The sequence below is a fragment of the Nymphaea colorata genome, chromosome 11 (genome assembly GCF_008831285.2).
Source record: "Nymphaea colorata isolate Beijing-Zhang1983 chromosome 11, ASM883128v2, whole genome shotgun sequence".
Classification (NCBI taxonomy): Eukaryota; Viridiplantae; Streptophyta; class Magnoliopsida; order Nymphaeales; family Nymphaeaceae; genus Nymphaea; species Nymphaea colorata.
Genome location: NC_045148.1, coordinates 19749497 through 19769108, shown reverse-complemented (window position 1 = coordinate 19769108; position 19612 = coordinate 19749497). Strand labels below are relative to the sequence as shown.

At 38.5% G+C, this 19612-nt stretch overlaps 3 protein-coding genes across 6 annotated transcripts; all 3 read right to left on the bottom strand.

The window, feature by feature from the left end:
• Positions 1–26: 26 nt before the first annotated feature.
• Positions 27–1439, bottom strand: LOC126410501 (cysteine-rich repeat secretory protein 38-like). Its single transcript, XM_050080368.1, has 3 exons — positions 590–1439; positions 154–287; positions 27–38 (listed from the first exon to the last, which is right to left on the bottom strand). The coding sequence occupies exons 1-3, from the start codon at positions 1437–1439 to the stop codon at positions 27–29; spliced, it is 996 nt and encodes a 331-aa protein (XP_049936325.1).
• Positions 1440–4955: 3516 nt separating this feature from the next.
• On the bottom strand, positions 4956–9515 carry LOC116263641 (cysteine-rich receptor-like protein kinase 25). The gene is made up of 7 exons (XM_050080367.1): positions 8690–9515; positions 8435–8611; positions 7274–7410; positions 6917–7127; positions 6381–6618; positions 5499–5649; positions 4956–5258 (listed from the first exon to the last, which is right to left on the bottom strand). The coding sequence occupies exons 1-7, from the start codon at positions 9513–9515 to the stop codon at positions 4956–4958; spliced, it is 2043 nt and encodes a 680-aa protein (XP_049936324.1).
• Positions 9516–11737: 2222 nt separating this feature from the next.
• On the bottom strand, positions 11738–18711 carry LOC116263929 (cysteine-rich receptor-like protein kinase 15). 4 transcript variants are annotated; one of them, XR_007574791.1, is made up of 8 exons: positions 17740–18711; positions 17458–17637; positions 16502–16623; positions 16128–16338; positions 14695–14935; positions 13688–13838; positions 13130–13494; positions 11738–12194 (listed from the first exon to the last, which is right to left on the bottom strand). XR_007574791.1 is itself a non-coding variant. In XM_050080654.1 (7 exons), exons 1-7 carry the CDS (start codon positions 18557–18559, stop codon positions 13192–13194), a joined length of 2028 nt encoding a protein of 675 aa, XP_049936611.1. In that variant the 5' UTR covers positions 18560–18711; the 3' UTR covers positions 12963–13191. The 4 variants fall into 4 exon arrangements, 1 of the variants encoding a protein (XP_049936611.1); XR_007574792.1 differs by lacking the exon at positions 11738–12194 and adding an exon at positions 12299–12773; XR_007574790.1 differs by lacking the exon at positions 11738–12194 and adding an exon at positions 12299–12768.
• Between the last annotated feature and the right edge of the window lie 901 nt (positions 18712–19612).

The window sequence follows — 19612 nt, the reverse complement described above, 5'->3', positions numbered from 1 at the left end:
CGATTTCCCTTTGGGACAGAACTGAACTATCCAGAAGGCTGCATACGAGATACAGGCCATGCAATTGTCCCCAGGAACGTCGCCACGGCAGAGGACGAGGCCATGGACCAGATCCGGGCTGCGGCCCTCCGTGGCAGTGGCGAAGCCACTTACGGATGCATTAGAGGAGGAGGAGAAGAAGCGTAAAAGGGCGTCGCGGTTTCGCTGATAGGTGCTATTGGCAGTGAAGTTGGAAGTGGTTGGGCAATAATACCGCATAGGTTGAGGCATGCTAGATTCTGGTGAAGCTGCAAGAAAAGCAAAACGTTATGCATGTGGAAAACTTGCAGGTAGAAGCCAAACGTAAAGAAAGTGAAAATACCAAAATTGAATATAGTTTTGAAAAGAGTAATGTCATTTACTGTCTTTTTCTTAATATTGTGCAGATTAGTTCTTACATGAAGTCCTGAATAATAGTGATTTTAGTTAGTAAAATTTTTAATTTCATCCTTCTCTCCAAAGCAAAAAAGATGTCACATCTACTGATTTTATTCTAATAAAAAAATTGGGGACCTTCTGTGGGAAAAGTAACAGAGGCGGTACCAATTACCAGATTTGGAGATAGGAGGAGGGGCGCCTACGGGCGGATTCGCCGGTGGCAAAGCCGTGCCGTTCGGGGGAGAAGGTTGAGCCGTCCCCAAGTCATTAAAGAAACGGTATATCTCGTATCTTACGCTGCAGCTTGCCTCAACAACCCGACCGCCCTGCATCCCTTCGCAGCAGGTCGGGATTTTGGAAAGGGCATCCTTCAGGCAATTAGCGCATTGACTGCTTGAGAGATCCCTTGTACACTGCACCAGCCCATATAAGTCTTGGGACTCATTGAACTTAGTATGTCCGGCCGCGTACAGCCGGCCCGACGGATCGGCCGTGGCCGTCGAAGTGAGGTTGTTCATGAGGGATCCAAGCACTGAATTTAAGAGAGTGGGGTCCGATATGTAGTCGGAATTCCACATGTAGAACTCGTGAGCGGTATCGACCACTCCAAAGAAGTCCCGACCGGAGTAGCGAAGGAGGCAGTTGTCGTACCATATGATTGCAGACTTCCCATTAGGGCAGTGGTTGACTATCTCCTTGGCTGCGTCCGACGTGCAGCTCGTGCAGTCGCTTGGGGAGACGTCACCGCGGCAAAGGGCGAGGCCGTACGCCTGGTCGGGGCTTTGGCCGGCGGTGGCAGCCGTGAAGCCGTTTTTAGACGCATTGGAGGTGAGGGAGAAGAGGACGGTGTTCAGGTTTTGCCGGTAGGTGCTGTTGGCGGTAAAACTTGGAGAAGTTGAACATATGAAGTACAGATAATCAGCACTACAAAACTGAGCTGAAGCCGCCGCTAGAAGCAGAAGCAGAACGAGTTCCTCTCTCGCCATGGAAAACTGCTGCGCACGTTTCAAGCAACGCACCATGCTTGCAGAGGGTGGAGGAGGAAAAGGGAAGGTGTTGAGGAGGAAATAAATCTTCCACGGCTTCTCTCTATATTCCCGTGATCGGCCTTGTGACCTTGAGCGAGCGAGCAAGGTGGACTTGGATGGGTCAATGGCGTGGTTCTACGTTAGGAGGTCTTCCCCACCCGGAACAGGTTAGGGGCCGGCTTTTACGGACATTTCTTTTTGTGTGCCGACAAAAACATGCCAATACTTCTCTCATTGACTACAAGGCTGACAAAGTTTCATCATCCTCCAATCTACAGTAATTTAATTCAAGAAAGTGTCCACCGAAAATATTTTTAATAAAGACTGCCCCAGAGTCAAACATGTTGATTATTGTTTGTGGGGACAACTTTCGCACGTTGATTCTTGTTTGCAAGAGGGAGGACTCGGTCTTTCCGTGTACCATGTAAAGGTGCATGGATTTGCGTGCATGATACGCTATCTCTAAAATTGGGTCAAAAATATTTCTAAAGATCCACAGGAAACTGTGCACAGTGCAGGTAACCATAAAACTTTTGTGTGTGTGAGAGCGAAACAGATGCCGTGGGATTTAGTGAGCTTGGTTTTGTGAAAGACAAAAAGGATTCGGTTCAATATTGTGGAGATTCAAGTGTAGTCTTCACGCCTTTTTTTTTTTTTGTTAATCCAAGTTAAGATTTGAAATCATAAACGTGAATATACTGATTCATTTACCATTGGGTAGTAACATTTAGCAAGTTCCAGTGGGTCCAATTAAGTTTAGAAACGACTGCCAGGCAAGAGACTAAGAATTACAAATACAAACTTAATATTAATATCAAAATATGAAAACCCTTCAATTTTCATGAGCACATCGCAAAAGCTGTATTAAAGATTTTAATAATAGTCAAGAGCTGCATGATAGCTACAAATACTAATTTAGATTCAAAAACCTTATAACTAGGTTTTTCATCCTCGTTAGATTCGTTTATAAAAATAAAGCAAGACATTCGGTCTAACAACAAACATTTTTAGTTAATAAGAAATTAGTTTATTTAAACCATTCATTAGATAGTGCATAATTAAACAACTTTATGTAATCAAAGAATTATTTTGATTCACTTGATGAGCTAAGCAAGTCTTCTTAATTAACATTCTTGTCTAATAGAAAATATATGACACTTTAATCACTAAAAATCTTTTCAGCTTTTATCAATTTTTAGAAATATAAAAATTAACACAAACAAGTATGTTTAATTAAAAAACATAATTCATCAAAACTTAATTGCCAATTAAAGAACCGAAGGACTGTCTAGTACGAGCTAATATTCACTAACTTAATATGAGTAAATATGGTAGAAATAAATTTTAATAATAGTAATTGCCTCATAGTTGCCACAAACCCTATTTGAGACTTAAAATCGTGTTAACTATGTTTTCCCTGCTAAAATTTAAGATACGAAAAAAAAGTAAGTCACTTTGTGCAATTAAAATACTAACATATTGGCATGATTATTATGGGAGACTTGAAGCTTTCACTAGTACATACATAATCTGCTGATTTGAGAACAAAAATTTTAACTTATAGCAAGTTGTTTTGTTTAATAAACTCCGATATTTTGTTTGATTAAGGAATATATGTTTTAAAGCAAATTATTTTAATTAACTTAATCATATGAGAAAGTTTCCCTTCAACAATATATTTGTTTAATATGAACAATATATGTCAGCCTAATTCAGAATTCTGAGTCGGAAACAATATAGTTGATTATAGAAAAAAGTGTTCACTAAAGCAAAATTTGTTATTGTCTAGATAATATACAATTAGCAATGGATGTACCAATTCCATATGAAAAGAGAACGAAAACTATGAAATAATCATTCACCATAAAACTGTTGTCGACTTAATAAAAAAAATATTTTGTGTAATCAGGCAATGCTAAGCAAAAGTTTTAAATCAACGAACTAATTGTTTTGATAAATATTTAGTAAAAAGAAGAATTGATTAGAGAAAATATTCAAAAATAATATAAAGCTTCTAAATTAAAAAACCCGTGCTTTATTTAGTGAAGCTATCTATTTTATTAATCAATTAATTATGTAATGGACCCATTCATAAATTTTTTAATCAACTCAATAGATTAAGTCGTGCTTTAATAAGCAAAAAAGAAAAGGACCATTACTGATCAATTAAAAGTCAAGCCAAAATTAATTGATATGCTTTTCAACTTCCCGTCCACCCTTTCATTTTTATACGACTCTTCAAATTTCAACTTTCCACCTCCTTATGTTTTATCCAACATATTTCAAAACTATTGGCTCCCTTTGTGCCACCATCATCGTCATCATTTTATTCTTTATTTCTCTCTTTCTCTGTCATCCTCCTCTGACTGTTCTCCTTTCTTTTATCTCCCTCATTTTCTTCGCATGTTGCTGACTTTTTGTTCCTTTGTAACTATTCTCACTTCAATGAGTTCTCATTTTGTCTGCTTTTATCTCTCTCTCTTTCTCTCTCATTCCCCCATGGATCTCACCTTCCTCATTGTTCTTTGTAGTTTGCGAATCCCGAAAGTTCGAACTCCTTTCTTGCTTGAAGAAATCAGGATCCGAGTTTCTCAATTCAACTTCTTTTATTGTTTTTTTTTTTTCTTTTTCCCTTCATATCTCCTAACCCCTTTACAAACAATGGAGCAAGCTATGTCTGCAGAGCCGAAGATTAGAAGAATCCGCAAGTACTCAGATTGGAAAAGAATTATTTCTGAAATAATGAAAAAATATAAGAAATAAGATAAAATGTTTTGAACATATTTGAAGAATAATTTAAATGACATATGGTGTTATTGGACGAGCCACTAGATATATATCGAATTTATTTGCTATGGAACCAATTTAGATTGTTCCATTCTAGTTTTGTTAAAATCGGGTTGAATCGTTTTATTGGGATAAAATCGGCTCCTTTCACAGAAGTTGATTCAAAAGCTTCAAGCAATCAGCCGATTTTTTTGTTAAATCAGCTAAATCCTTTCATGTTTCCGGCCAATATTTAAACAGTGACTACTTCATAAGTGGTCCCCAACAAAATTTGAGAAAAAAATGTTTTTGTTTCTTCATTAAAATGTGATATTAAGGCAATATTATAAGTTATTATTTTGGCTATTTTAAGTAATTATTATTTGTTGTCCAATCTGTATGTTTACATTTTTAACGGTTTTTGTTTAAAAATTATTAAAAAATTAAATTGATCCATGGCGACTAAGTATTAAAAAAATTATTAAAAACAAGTTGTTTGAGAAGACACAGTGAATAAGTAAATTGATCCATGGTGAAAGCAGAAGCAGCAATAGGAGAAATCTTATGATAAAACAAGTTATTTAAAATTTTTTATTAAAATAGAACTGCAAACCATTACAGATAAAGAACACTACTTCGACAAACTAATTAACCAAGAAGTTCACAGCTCATACACCAAAAGAATGAAAAATCATGGAACAAATTGCCATCTCTACTTTCCCCTCTCAAGAGTAGTTCGAACCTTCAATAACTAGATGAACCGAACTCTGGACCAGTTCCTGATGTAGTTGAGATTGTCTGTGGTGCCAATGAAATGTTTCTGGTTTTCCAGATAGAAGGGGCAGGAGGCGAAATGGCTGGGAGAATCAAGGAGCCGTTTTCAAGCATTGCAACAACCGCGGACATTTTTGGCCTACTTGATGCATCTTCTTGGACACAGAGCAGGCCAATATGGATGCATCTTAATATCTCATTTTTGTCAAAAGCTCCCTCCAATATTTCATCCACATTTTGCATAGCCCTGTTCTCCCTCCAAACTCTCCATGCCTGCGCCAAAATAGCAATTTTTATCATTTACTGTGGGAAGCTGTGACAATAATATGGAGGATAGTTTTTTATTGCTGGTTCGACAAAGAAACCAATTCCTTAATTACATTTAACATGCTTTTTGTTTGAAAATGGTCTAGATACCAAGCTGTCCATATGGTGCTATATAAACAATAACACCAGGAATAAACAAGTGATACAGTAAATCGCAGAAGCACAAGAACAATGCTAGTCACTTACATAATTTAGTAGATTCTCATTCGTCTGTTGTTCACAGAAATAGAAATTCTGTTTTCCACTTATAATCTCCAGCAGCAAAACACCAAAGCTGAAAACGTCTATTTTTACTGATACTTTCCCTTCAAGCAGATATTCCGGTGCCATATGCCCACTGCAGAGAAAGGTAAAACCATTCTTAGTCAACTTTGAAACATTGTTTATCTGTTAAGTGCATGTGCAAGTTCGCTTTCTAATAAATGTGTGAGGTGCCACTTCAGTAAAAAGAGTAAGAGAGGTTATGTAACAAGAATGATTATCATCTATCCTACTTCTTAACTTGTAGTTCCTTTAGGAACTAAATCAAAGCATTTAAACAGAAAGTTACGATCCATGAGACCAAATATGAACGTCAATTAAGGCTAGGCCATTACAGTGGGTGTTGTGGATAACTCTGGAACTTGGTGTGTAGCTTAAAGAGACTTGTTCCAAAATAGAGAATAGAAAAAGCTGTAATGTGGAAATAAGCACATATGAAATTCTCAACGAAAAGTTTATATATATATATATATATATATATATACCCCTTTTAGGTGTCAATCTGAATTAAACTGATATGCTTGCTTTCAGGTCAGTTATAGGCCGGGCCATGAAACATGGTAACTCAAGCTTATGTTGGAACTGGAAAAAAAAAGGCAACATGCAGATCTCCATGATTAAGATTAGTCAACTAACCCACATTATGGGAACAAGTTAATAGCAGTAGATGGCCTAATCTGTTTGAGGAGGAAGCTTCCCATTAAAATTGAGCTAGATGGATGCACAAACACTAGTATCGGTGTTTGATCTGCATTTTTGCAATGGCAATTTAGGCAGCTGTGCAACAACAGTCAGCGACCAACTTACCGGGTCCCCATAATCTCATTTGTTTCTGCTTGTGTTTGATCTGTGTTAAAGATCCTTGCAGTGCCAAAGTCTGAGATTTTGGGAATCATGTCTTCATCTAATAAAACGTTGCTTGCTTTCAGATCCCTGTGAACAATTCTCAGCCGCGATTCTTCATGAAGATATAAAAGTCCTCTGGCTGTTCCATTGATGAGGTTGGAACGAATTGCCCAGTCCAGTTGCAGACGCTTTGTTGGCTCTCCTTTCAAAGTAAAATAAGATAAAATGTAAATTGTGTTTTTCCTTTCTAGTAACCTTAAGCAAATATATAAGACTAAAAAATAAAGTATAGGATAATTTCACATCAAGCCAAACAATAAGCAACACTTTAACCCGATCAAACGGCGTAGCTAGATAGGCAATCTTTTTTTGACAATCACTCCCTATGAAAGTTATCGGCTGCAACCTTTTCATGACATCTCTGATCCGACCATTAAACCCTCAAACGAGAAAACAATAAGGGGAAAAAGAAAAGAAATAAGAAGAAACAAGCTTACCGAAGAGAAAATTGTTCAGGCTAGCATTGCGCACATACTCATAGATGAGCATCTTTTCTTCACCTTCCATATAGCCTCCTAAAAGCCGGACAAGATTTCTATGTTGAAGTTTAGCAAGTGTCTGCACCTCATTGTGGAATTGCTTCGGGCCGTTTCCTATATTGCATGACAATCTCTTTACAGCAATTTCTTGACCATCTAGTAGTTGGCCCTGACAAAGTGAGTGTCAATTAAGGGAAGACTTAGTAACCTAGTTACAGTGCCAGCTCCCTCCCCCTCCCCCTCTCTCAATTTTCCTACTGTAGCTTCCCCAGATGTTATCTTTTTCAGACGCATCGACAGTAAAAGAAATGATACCCTGTAAACTGCACCGAATCCTCCTTTTCCAAGCTTATTTGCCGGCGCAAAATCGTTGGTGGCAAATCTGATAGTGGCCAGATCAAATCTTAGTCCATCCATCGCATCCGTTCCCCTAGAAGCTGAAATTATCTCCACTGTTTAAACAAGGTAAATTGGTTAAAAAAGTTGAGTCTGTCTTTTGATTTTCATGATTTGATTCATTGCTTTGATTCTTATATTCTTTCTCGTTGTCAATAAATGGAGAAGGTCTACCCCAGCCCGCTTGCAATTAAAAAAAAATCGCAAACACAATTGCATGTGACTTTAGAGAGATAGCTTAATTTTGTATCTGAAGTGTGAGTGGATGGGATTAAAAAAGAATCTTATAATGAAGATTTTAAAAACTTCATATGAAATTTGACTTTTACATGTTAGCTTAACTTTCACATGTTAGCTTAAACAATCAAAATCGGAAAATTTGGGAAAGAAAAGACAAAATAAGATGCACCTGTAGAATTTTATTTTCAATTAATTTAAAACCATCTTAAATCCCAGAAAGCATTTGATTCGTGCTTTAAAGTTTTATAAAATTTTGACCTTATCAACTTTTTATGCGTGTCTGTGCGCGTGTGACTTTCTGTCGGTCATGGTAGGATTGGTGAATAGGGGTGGGAATTAATCTAGCCAAACAAGCAGGAGAGCCAGTGAGATGGCAATGTTATTTGTTGGACTAACAAAATCTAAGGTCTATGTACAAAAGCTGGTTATATGTGTCATATTGATGCACGTAAATTCATGCACTAGTATAGTTAATGACAAAAGTACCCTTCATTCACATAGAGGTAGGAGTAACTACCATCCAATGCAACGACTATATATATATATATATATATATATATATATATATATATATATGAGATGCAACTCTGCATTTTCCTCTTCTCAATGTAGCTCATGTTATGCTTCCATGTTGTCTTGCACGGTCATACTGCAACTCGGTTATGGACAACATCAGGGTCAACCGACGAGGCTGGTAGGTCGTGCACGTCTCGCCTAGACTTGCATAGACGTTGGTTTGTATTCGGTCTTGTACTCCTTTGTCTAATATATGGTTGGATTTGCAATGTTTAATAAGTATAATCTCCCTCTCTCCCCCAGTTTTGTTTCTTTTCTACCAACCTTGTTGTTGTATGGTCTCCTCCTCTTCTTCGTTCCTCTGCAATCCGCTTGGATTCAACTTCTTTCTTTCAAAGCAACAAAACTGTCTCCTCCACCAGTAAAAGCCACAAAGGACGCAAGTAGCAAGAACCACAATCAAGATGACGATTATGACAAACATAAAGTTTCTTCCCGCACCTGAAAGTATAAAGTGGTCTAGTTATGAGAGAGAGAGAGAGATAGAGAGAGAGAGAGAGAGAGAGAAGCCTGGCATACCTTGAGGTGATCCTGAATTGTACTGAGGAGGTAGTCCTGATGCTGAATTGGACTGAGGAAGTAGGCTTGGATCTGTTGTGGTATGATAAAAGAGCTGTGTATCGTAGACCACCCGGCAACTTCCCGTGGCAATTTCACAGCCGTGTGCAGTGTCGCAGGTCGTTGGGATCTGGGACCTGGTGGTATCCAAACACTGCTTACAATCAGCAAGGCTGGTATCTCTGGTGCACTGCGCGAGCCCGTATATCGTCTGCAGATCGGTGTATGGGATGTTGCCGGTAGCAAACATTAACTTTGAAGCTGGCTCTGTTGTTGCTAGAGAAGTTAGATCCTTCAGCAGATGGCCCAACTTCTCGTTGAACCCTTTACTGTCCGTCACTTTACCGCTTGTCCAATGCCAACCGCCAGAATCATCCACGTTTAGCTTACCAAAGAAATCGGTGTTGGAGTAGCGAAGCTGGCACTTTTGATACCATATGATGGCATCCATTGTGTTGGGGCAGTATTCGACGATTTGTATGGTGGAATTGAAGATGCACGCCTTGCAGTCCTGCTGATCAACATCGCCTCTACATTGAACCAGGCCATAGACTGTCTCCGATCCTTGGCCCACTGTGACGTTGGAAAAACCAAAGGGAGGAGCATCTTTTGTCAAGGTTGAGAAGACGGCCTCCATGTTCAGTTCATACACGCTCCCAGCTGTGTAATTACCAGTTGTGGAGCAGCGGTGGTTGATGTGGTCATGGGTGCAGCTCATCGCACGGTCGACATGGAGTGAAACGAGGAGGAGGAAGGGGAAGCCAATTTTCAACATAATGAGCCCCATTAGAGAATCTCTGGCTCTCCTAGCAAGTGACTTGGGAGATAATTAAGCACAGCACAGGCTAAAAAAGATGATGGTATGGTGGGCCTTGGCTGTCAAATGAGCAGCCATATAAGTTCAGCATTTCAAGACTCCACGAAAAGGTGGAACCAGAACCACTTAACAGGTTGTAAACATTTTCAGAATTTTTATTTTGTTGATTTCTTTTACAGAATATAATGGGGGAACTGGCTTATGTGTGGGGACTCTCGGAAAGGAAGAGAGAAATTTAACGTGGTGCTGTTCTTCATGAACCTAGCTACATCCACGATGCTCACTCTATGTTGAATTATGTTGGACAGTCACCCAATCGGAGTGCGCAGTCAAGATCTGAAAAATAAAGAAACGGAAGAATTAAATTGGGAGATCAGAGGAGAATCATGATGAAGATTGTACATATGCCGTGGAAGACAAAGAAATATGGTTGTGCTGCAATGACACTGAGGCCAAATTGGCCAATCAGTTTGGTAGAGTATCTAGTTGAGGTTTACGGAAATCCATTAATTTATTCCACGGCCACCGAAATCGACTAATTTTTTCTGCTACTCTACACAAATATTGATTAATAAAGCTGTTTCTGTCTACAGCCACAAGCACGTGACAACTCAGAATCTGAAAACTATAAATTTAAAGCCGCGGCAAGTCTTCGTCGTTTGCTTTTTATATCCCATTTGCTTCTTTTCAATCGAACCAATACCAAATAAAAAAGGGTCCCAAAATAAAATGCAGATATAAATTTTAGCAACTTGTAATCGAATTTTGAATAGTTAAAAGAAATAGCTTGGTAACTAATAGCTTTCGTGGAAGCCAGCAATTCATTTAGCTTGAACGGACAGAACAGTCACATCCTCGTTAAAGCGTTTAGTCAATTAATAAACAATGTTGACATCACCCGTATTACATATCAGTCTTAAATTTTCAGAGACAACAGCAATTTTTTAATTAATAGATGTTTATTTTATTCAAACCATTTATTAGATAGTGTATAACTAAACAACTTTATGTAATCAGAAAATTATGCTAATTGACTCGATGAAGTAAGCAAGTCTTCATAAATAATGTACTTGTCTAATAGCAAATAGATCATGGTACTTTAATCAGTAAAAAATTCTTCAGATTTATTAAGTTTTAGAAATATAAAAATTAACATTAACAAGTATGCTTAAAATGATAGAAAAAAACATAACTCATCAAAAATTAATCAATTAATCAAAGAACTGAAGTTTCTACCTACCTTAATACGAGCTAATATTTTATAACTTAAAGAGTTCATATGTTAGAAATAATTTCAATAATAGTAATAGTTTCATAGTTGCCACACACACTATTTCAGATTTTAAATCATTGTAGCTTTATTTGCTTGATAAAATTTAACTAAAATTAAATAATAAAAAATATTGGTATGTTTATTATAGCTCTATCCATGGCTCCCAAACCCTCTGCAAACACTGGACGAAGCTATCTCTTTATAGCACTCCATCGAATATTGGAAGAAACCGTAAGCACCCAGATTGGTAAAATCTTATTTCTGAAGAAATGAAAAAATATATGAAAATAAGAACGATTTTTTTAGCGTATTTGAAAAATAATTTAAAAAATGACACATCGTGTTGTTGGACGAGCCACTGAAATATCGAATTTATTTGCTATGGAACGGACCCATTAGAAAGATTATTAAAAGAATATTGTTTGTAAGCTCATCCGCTGAACCACACGTTCCCCTCGCCGAGCTGCAAGTGTCGATTGATGGGAGAGCTCCTTAAATTATTGCTTTTGAACAAATTTAAAACCAGATGTTGAGGGGTTCTTAGTAAAAGCCAAACATTTTGCTGTCATCCAAACACCTCGAAAGCTGGGTTTCTCAAGAACAACAACGTTTTGATTCCCGAAACCCAACTGCGTAAATTATTTACCATAATTGCATATTTGTTCACCATTCAACATTGCAGCAGGGAAATATTCACATATGGTGGGATAGTTAAAACTTGAACAGAACATAGGGATCTTGAGTTTTAGGCAGGCAGCATTCCAGAGTTCATCGGCCTAATACCGATCAGAAATGACCATGTACAAAAAGGAAAACCAGATGAAAAGACGTCTGCTTGATATTCGTAGCACGTTTGATCTTAAATGTAGTTTGGGATCATAAACAAAATGAGTAAAAAGAAAAGGAATTTTCTTCTATCGGTTCTGCTTGGTTCAGACTGGCGCGCAAAAATTAGGCCAACATGGAATCATTTCCTGTGCATGTTATCCTATTCCTTTATTTCTGGAAGCACGATTCAAACTTCACAAATCCAACGAAGCACTAAGCCGAACAGGACTAAGTTTGCACAGGGCATAATTTAATTGCATTCGAAACGAAATGGACATAGTTAAGGGATCATTCATCCGCATGAATTGCATCTCTTTTTTGTGGTAACTCCTGGTGCAGCTAAATCTGTCCAGATTGAGGGCATCTCCGAGATGATTGTTTCTTTCTGCCTTCTTGTGAGGCCCAACACCGATATCAAATTGTGCAATGGGAAGATGCTCTGTTCTTGGCACCGATTGCTTGTGACTTTCAGCTGATTCAACTGTACAGTCTCATCATTTCTTGATAAAGGAAGGAAGCCCCCACCCTCCAGCAGGTTTGCGTCGAAACTGAATGTCAAATAAAGCAATGGGCAGTTGCCTACTTTCCTTATAAGCCAATCACAAAATTGGGATTCCTTATGACATGCATAGCTTTGTCTCACAAATAGAGATAACTAAATCCATGATGACATTAACCTTGAATTCCACAACATGGAATCATATATAGGCATTAAATCAGGAACTTTCTTACAAAAATCAACTGTAACGAAGACGGAACGTAGTGATTTGGCTTGACAAGCAAGCCTAGATATTGCCCAAGCGCACTCGTGGGTAACTTAGATTACCTTGTTCACAAGCTCTGTTCTTGTTTTCACCTTCGTTCAAGCTCTCAAAATGCATGTGTTCTTAGAATGAAGTCTGATAAGGAACAATGCATTATTCTACCCAAGATGTCTTCAATACTGTTCTGTATTAGGGCACAAATTAAAAAATAAATTTTATGTTAATGTTCACCATCATGCAGTTTTTTTGGTGCCACTTGGAGAAAAAGTAAGATTTTGTAGTACTGGTAGCTCTTTGACCAGCGGTCAGCTCGAAATTGCAGCTTGTTAAGTCCACCAAATGAGTGATTTAATCCTTTCTGTCCTTCAAATAAAGAAAATCATTAAAGGGCATCAACAGAGTTTTATATAAATAAATATGCAGCCTGCATTTTCTTGAGACTATTTATCTGCGTTGCAAAACTGTTATGAAGATATTAAAGTACCTTCAGATGACCCAAATGAACAAATGGTTTCCCCATAAGAGAATAATAACATATTATTGATCTCATCATTAGTGCAATATGAGCTTAGACATTATATTGCACAATACTAAAACATGTTAATATGGAGGCATGTCCAAATCGTAATGAGATTTAGTACAGACAAAAAACATGACTGCAACTCTACAAGATACCATCCAGGGAGTTCACAGCTCATACACTAGAAGAACAAGCGTACCTTAAAAGGCAGAGCAATAGATGTTCATCTCGACTTCCTTCTCCCATGAGTAGTTAAAAGCTTCAGTAAGAAGATGAATAAAGCTCTGAACCAATTCCTGATGCAGTTGAGCTCGTTTGTGCTCCCGAAGAAAGGTTTTTGATTTTCCTGGTAGGGGGGGCAGGAGGCAAAATGGATGGAAGAATCAAGGAGCTGTTTTCAAGCATCGCAACAACCTTGGACATTCTGGGCCTGCTTGATGCATCTTCTTGGACGCATAGCAGGCCAATATGGATGCACCTTAGTATCTCATCGCTATCACGTGTTTCTTCCAATGTTTGATCCACAACTTCCAGAGCCTTGTTTTCCCCCCAAAGTCTCCATACCTGGACCAAAACATGTATTGATTATTTACTGAGAATAACAACAGTTCTACCTATATGGCGGTGAGCTTTATTGGGTCCCGAAGCTCAACAAAGACAGCAAATCCGAAATTACACAATTTCAACAATAATACCAATAATAGACAAAATTTACCTACAAAACAGTAGAAGCACAAAAGCAATGTTAATCACTTACATAATTTAAGAGATTTTCATCAGTATCTTGTTGAATTAAGGAGAAATTCTTTTTTCCACTTATGATTTCCAGCACCAAAACACCAAAGCTGTAAACATCTATCTTTACTGATACTTTTCCTTCAAGAAGATACTCAGGTGCCATATATCCACTGCAGAAAAAGAAGAAAATTATGAAAAAAACAGTAACTATTATAGGTACAAACAGATATGCTTTCTTCTTAAGTTCATGAACAAGTTCGCTTTCATGTACTTGTATTTGGTGTAACTATAGTAGGGAAAAGGAGGGATAGGTATGAAACGACCTAATTACGTGATTCAATTGTGAAATACATTTGTAATGATAATTGTCGAAAAGATTGATGATCATCTACGCTAGTTTTTATTTGTTGCTCCCATAGGAATTAATTGAAGCATACAAGCAATAAGTTAGTCTCCATAAGAATAAATGTTCGAAACAATTTTTTGGCTAGGCCATTGCAGCTGGTAATATGGATAACTCTGGAACTTGGGCAGAACCTACAAAACACATGTTCCTTGAAAGTAAATGTACAACAAAAACTTGGATGAGGATATGACTTGGGAACAAGCTCATATCAATTTCGAAAGAAAAGGTTACGAATCTTAGTATCTTGTATTCTAAATTATACCCTTTTTAGGTGTCTATCTGAAGCAAACTAACAAGCAGGTTGGGATCTAATATGTATGCTTGTTCTCCACAGTTCGGCCCATCTCATGGTAACCCAGTTTTTTGTTGGAACTGATTGAACAAAGTGGGCATATGAGCACACTTCCATGATTAAGATTATCTAGGAAAACTTACTTTGTGGGGACAAGTTAATAGCAACCATGGCCTAATCTGTTTGATAAATTCTGGTAACTGTGGACATGGTGGAAGCGGCCAGTTAAATTTGGGCTGTGGACTCTCAAAATACTAGTTTTGGTATATGATCTGAATTTTGCGAAGGCAGTAATAGAAATTGCGGCAACAAGCAACAACCAACTTACCGAGTTCCCATAACCTCAAGTGTATCGGTTTGTGTTTGGTCTGTGTCAAAGATCTTCGCAGTGCCAAAATCTGAGATCTTGGGATTCATGTCTGTATCTAATAAAATGTTGCTTGCTTTCAGATCCCTGTGAACAATTCTCAGACGAGAATCTTCGTGAAGATACATAACTCCTCTGGCTATGCCATTTATGAGCTTGGAACGTACTGCCCAGTCCAACTGCATACGCTTTGTTGGCTCTCCTTTGAATGCAAAATAATGAATAAAGGCATCTTGCGCTTATCCGTTACAGTAATGTTATATAACAGTTAATAAATAAAATACAAACAATTTAACGGCCAACAAATTTTATATATATATATATATATATATAGAGAGAGAGAGAGAGAGGACCGTGTGCCCTGTTTCTAAAGAGCAACACTTGTCACACAATTAAATGGTGGTATAGATAGACAGCCTTTGCGGTTGTATATCACGCCTTGTCTCATTTTTTGGATGTGAAATCATTAAGTTTAAACCATATAATCGGACAGGTTGTTAGGCACTGATTTCCTCCAATTTGATCTTCCTTGTTATACATCAAAAGGATTATGTTTAACATCCACCGAACAGTTTTGGTCATTCGAGAAAGATGGTTTTTATGTTTATTCAGCGGCATAGCAAAAGTTGTGGCGCATCTACTCCCCTGTTTATTATCATTGCCTGAAAATGGTTTCGCGTGTTATCCAGAACCATATTATTCTTAGAATAATTTTCTTTAAATTTCTTGGGCGTTTGATACAACGAACTTTCTCAGGGTGCACAGACATGTGAGTTTTACCTATCGTACAACCACAAATCACAAAAAGGAAAATATTTAAGGAAATATTTTACCTTTACTATTCATTACATACATTTTTTCCCAGAAAAAAAAGTCAAGTTGAAAACTGTTTTTTTTTTCCACGGACAAATTCAAAAACAAAATCTTCAAACCGTTTGATGCCCATCAAACGTCCCCTTCTGGTGACTGGTGTAATTCTGCTGGAAGTTGGGGCCGCCACCTTTGTCAATATAAGGCTGTTTCGGAAAGATAACAAAAGCTACAAACAGAAAGGAAGAGGGACGGTTCTCAGGAAAGAGGTCCATTAGAAATACTTCCCTGATAAGACTCTTTACTGGCTCTATTAGAAGAGATGAAACCTCTATAAGTTGGCTAAAGGAATGAATTCTCTATGCAATAAATCCAGAGAATTCGCTGCAAATATGATATGATAAAGTATACGAATGCTATCCACTGACATCACTACAATGTAAAGGGTCATAGTTTCGAAGATGCACTCCCCAGTGAAAACATATCGCCAGCCACCCTCTCGTAACATCTATGCTCCCACCACTAAACCTTCAAACCATCCCTATCGAGAAAAACATAACAAGGAGAAAATGAAACCAGCTTACCGAAGAGAAAATTGTCCAGACTACCGTTGGATACATATTCATAGATGAGTATCTTCTCTTCACCTTCCATAAAGCCTCCTAAAAGTCGGACAAGATTTCTGTGTTGAAGTTTAGTGAGTGTCTGCACTTCATTGTCGAATTGCTTCGAACCATGTCCTGTATTTAGTGACAGCCTCTTCACAGCTATTTCTAGACCATTCAGTAGTTGGCCCTGACAAAGCGATGGTTAGTGAAGGAAATTAGCAAGCTTAGTAACTTAGGTTTCAATGGCAGATCTCTCTCCCTTCCTCTCATTTCCTGACTGATGCTTCCCCACATGTTCTCATGCTGCATTTTTCAAACAGAGGGAAAGTAAAGGAGTTGTGAGTATATACCCTGTAAACAGAACCAAATCCTCCTTCCCCAAGCTTATTTCTGAGTGCAAAATTGTTGGTGGCAGATCTGGTAGTGACCAGGTCGAATGTTGGTCCGTCCATCGGATCTGCTCTCCTAAAAGCTGAAGAGAAGAACTCCACATGTAAACCACAAGGTAAACTGGTTAGTGGTCAGAGTGTCACTTGTCGAGCAAGACCAGGTATATCTATCATCCAAGAATCCAACGTCAAAATTGAGGTCGAAATATTGAAACATGCATGTCTGAAAAAGTAGTAGTCCAATCGCTTGCGGGAACATGTGATTCTAGACCCTGTTATGTTCAAATAGTGTAACTTATCGATTTTAATTCTCAAAGTTTGATGGGCAATTTGCGTTCAGTTTATACGGTTGAATTTTGAAGCTCAGCCAAAAAAATGACTAGATTAGCAGATGGCCGTTGAACTTCTCAGTATATATATATATATATATATATATATATATATATATATATATATATATATATATATATATATATATATATATATATATAATCCACGTATGATAACGAAAGAAGGAATATATCATAATTTTTGACAAAGTTGAAGCCGTCAGTTTTAAAAATATTTATATGTAGACTTTGGGTAGGAGAAACATAGCTGTTGGAACTGTTGCCCAAGGAACAGGCTGGGAGAGAGAGTGATACCGACCATGTACTATTAAAATATCAAAATATAAGGAGGGTTTGGATATTGAGAACGGTTTGTTACTGTTTTGTAAATTTGTTGAATGATCATAAAAAAGTTGAGACAGAGTGTTCCGTGAAGGATATTACTCTATCTCCACAAGCACGAGGACCCACCGGTGTGGTTAATTCACCACATTGGCGACCACGTGTGAAGTGAGTCGCCAATCCAACGACCAAAACTTTTGTGTGGTCGATCACGCGCAAAGAAAAGTCGTTCTTTTTTCTACCAACCTTGTTGTTCCAAGGCCGCCTCCTCTTCTGCCATCCCCTGCAAGCCGCTCAACTTCTTTCTCCAAAAGCAACAAAACTCTCTCTTCCACCAGCAAAACCCACAAATGGCGCATGTAATCACGAGAACCGCAATCAAAACCGAGATGACAATCGGTTTTTCGATTATAATATTGCCCGTCCCTGCGATCCCGTGAGAGTGAGAGAGAACGAGAATTTAATTAGCCTGGGAAGAAGACATCCCCAAAGCTATAGAACGAGAGAGGGGGAAAGAGAGAGACTAGCCTGGCGTAGTGTTGGATGCGCCATTTGATGGAGGTGCTGGAGGAGATGGGGTTGGAGTGGTAGTGGTACCATAAAAGAGCCGGGTATCATACCTTACACGGCAACTTCCCGTGACAATTTCACAGCCTTCCTCACCGTTGCAAGTCGATCGAATCTGGGAGATGATGCTATTCAAACATTCCTTGCAATCATTGAGGCTGGTGTCCCCGGTGCACTGCACCAGCCCGTAGAGCGTCTCTAGGTTTGTATACTGCATCTCTCCCGTAGCAAACATCGTCCCTGAAGGCTCTCTTGTCGCTTCAGAAGTGAGGTTACTCTTCAACAGGCTTGCCAACTTGTAATACAAGGCTTCAGGATCTTGCGCTTTGTGACCGGTAGATGAATTACCATAATCATCAGAATTTAGGAGACGAAAGAAGTTGGTGTTGGAGTAGCGGAGCTGGCACTTTTCATACCATATGATCGCATCCATTGAGGTGCCGCAGTATGGATGGACGATTTGGTCGGTGGCAGCAGAGATGCACGCGTTGCAGGTCACGTTATCAATGTCGCGCCTGCACTGAACCAGGCCGTAAACCGTTTCCGGTCCTTCACCTGCGGTGGCCTCAGCAAAACCAAGGGGATGGGCAGCGTTTATCAAGTTATTGAAGACGCTGTGCATGTTCGATTCGAACTCACCATGGATGGTGTAATTGGCTCCTAAGCAGAGGCTACTGATATAGTTATTGGTGCTCATTGCACGGTCGATATGGAGGGAATGGTGGAGGAGGAGGAGGAAGCCAATCTTCAACCTGATTAGCACCATTACAGAGTGAGCCATCTCTACCTACATCTCCTTGGTAGCCAGGGACTGGGGGAGGACAATCGGGAGTTGGGCCTCTTTTCATTTGCAAAAGGGGAAAAATTCCAAACCACGCATTAGATGAAAGGCCCTCGCCTAAAAGATGAGTGTCCTGTTGTTATCTTGGCAGACTTATGAAGGGCATTCAAATTCTTTGAACTACCTTGAGCATCGTTATTTAATAAGGAAGTTGGGACTTCAATGAAAGCCTCTGTGGGGGCTTATGCTCCCCATTTCAGTAGGGAAGTTGGGACTCGCTTGAGCTTTCTTCTTCAAGCATATTTTATTGTAATTTTTTTTTTTTTGTTTTTACTTGCAGACTTGCTCATCTCTATTTTATGGATATAGCCGATAATGCAACGGATATACCTTTATCCAGAACTGCTTGCATGCGCCGTTGTGCACGCAATTTATATACACCTTAAGAGCAGAAGAGACATATTGGTAATTTTATAAAAAATAATATTTTTTATAGTCTTTTAATTTTTCCTTATTTTTAGTTTTGTCTTTACAAAAAGTTTTCTTTTTTAATATCAATAAAAGGTATTTTTCATTAACCAAACTACACATGAAATTTCATGCACTAATATAGTGCATATAACCGATTCATCATTTCACAATGTCTCCAACCTTTTCAACCCATTTTTGGGATCCCTCCTTCTGTAATTGACATTTATAGGTAATGCCACTTCTATCAACTGCAAGAATATTAATTAATTTGCACAAAGGCTTTTATATATATTTGTGTGTGTTGCCCAGGACTCCGAAGCTAACCTTTCCGCACCATTAATGGTACAACAACAGTCTCGGGTCTGTGGTCCAATAACTTATCATGGGTTCGAATCCCAGCCAACTTAATCGCCTCCTAGTGGTTCATTTCATATTGGTAATTATGAAATTTGTGGACCTCAACTTCTCAACCAGCAGTTTCATTTCTTACGGTCCCAATGGTTGAGGAACTATTCCATCAGCCAGCTAGCTCCCTGCAAAATCTTAATGGCTTTCATTGCTTCCCGTTAGTCTTGGGCCCAT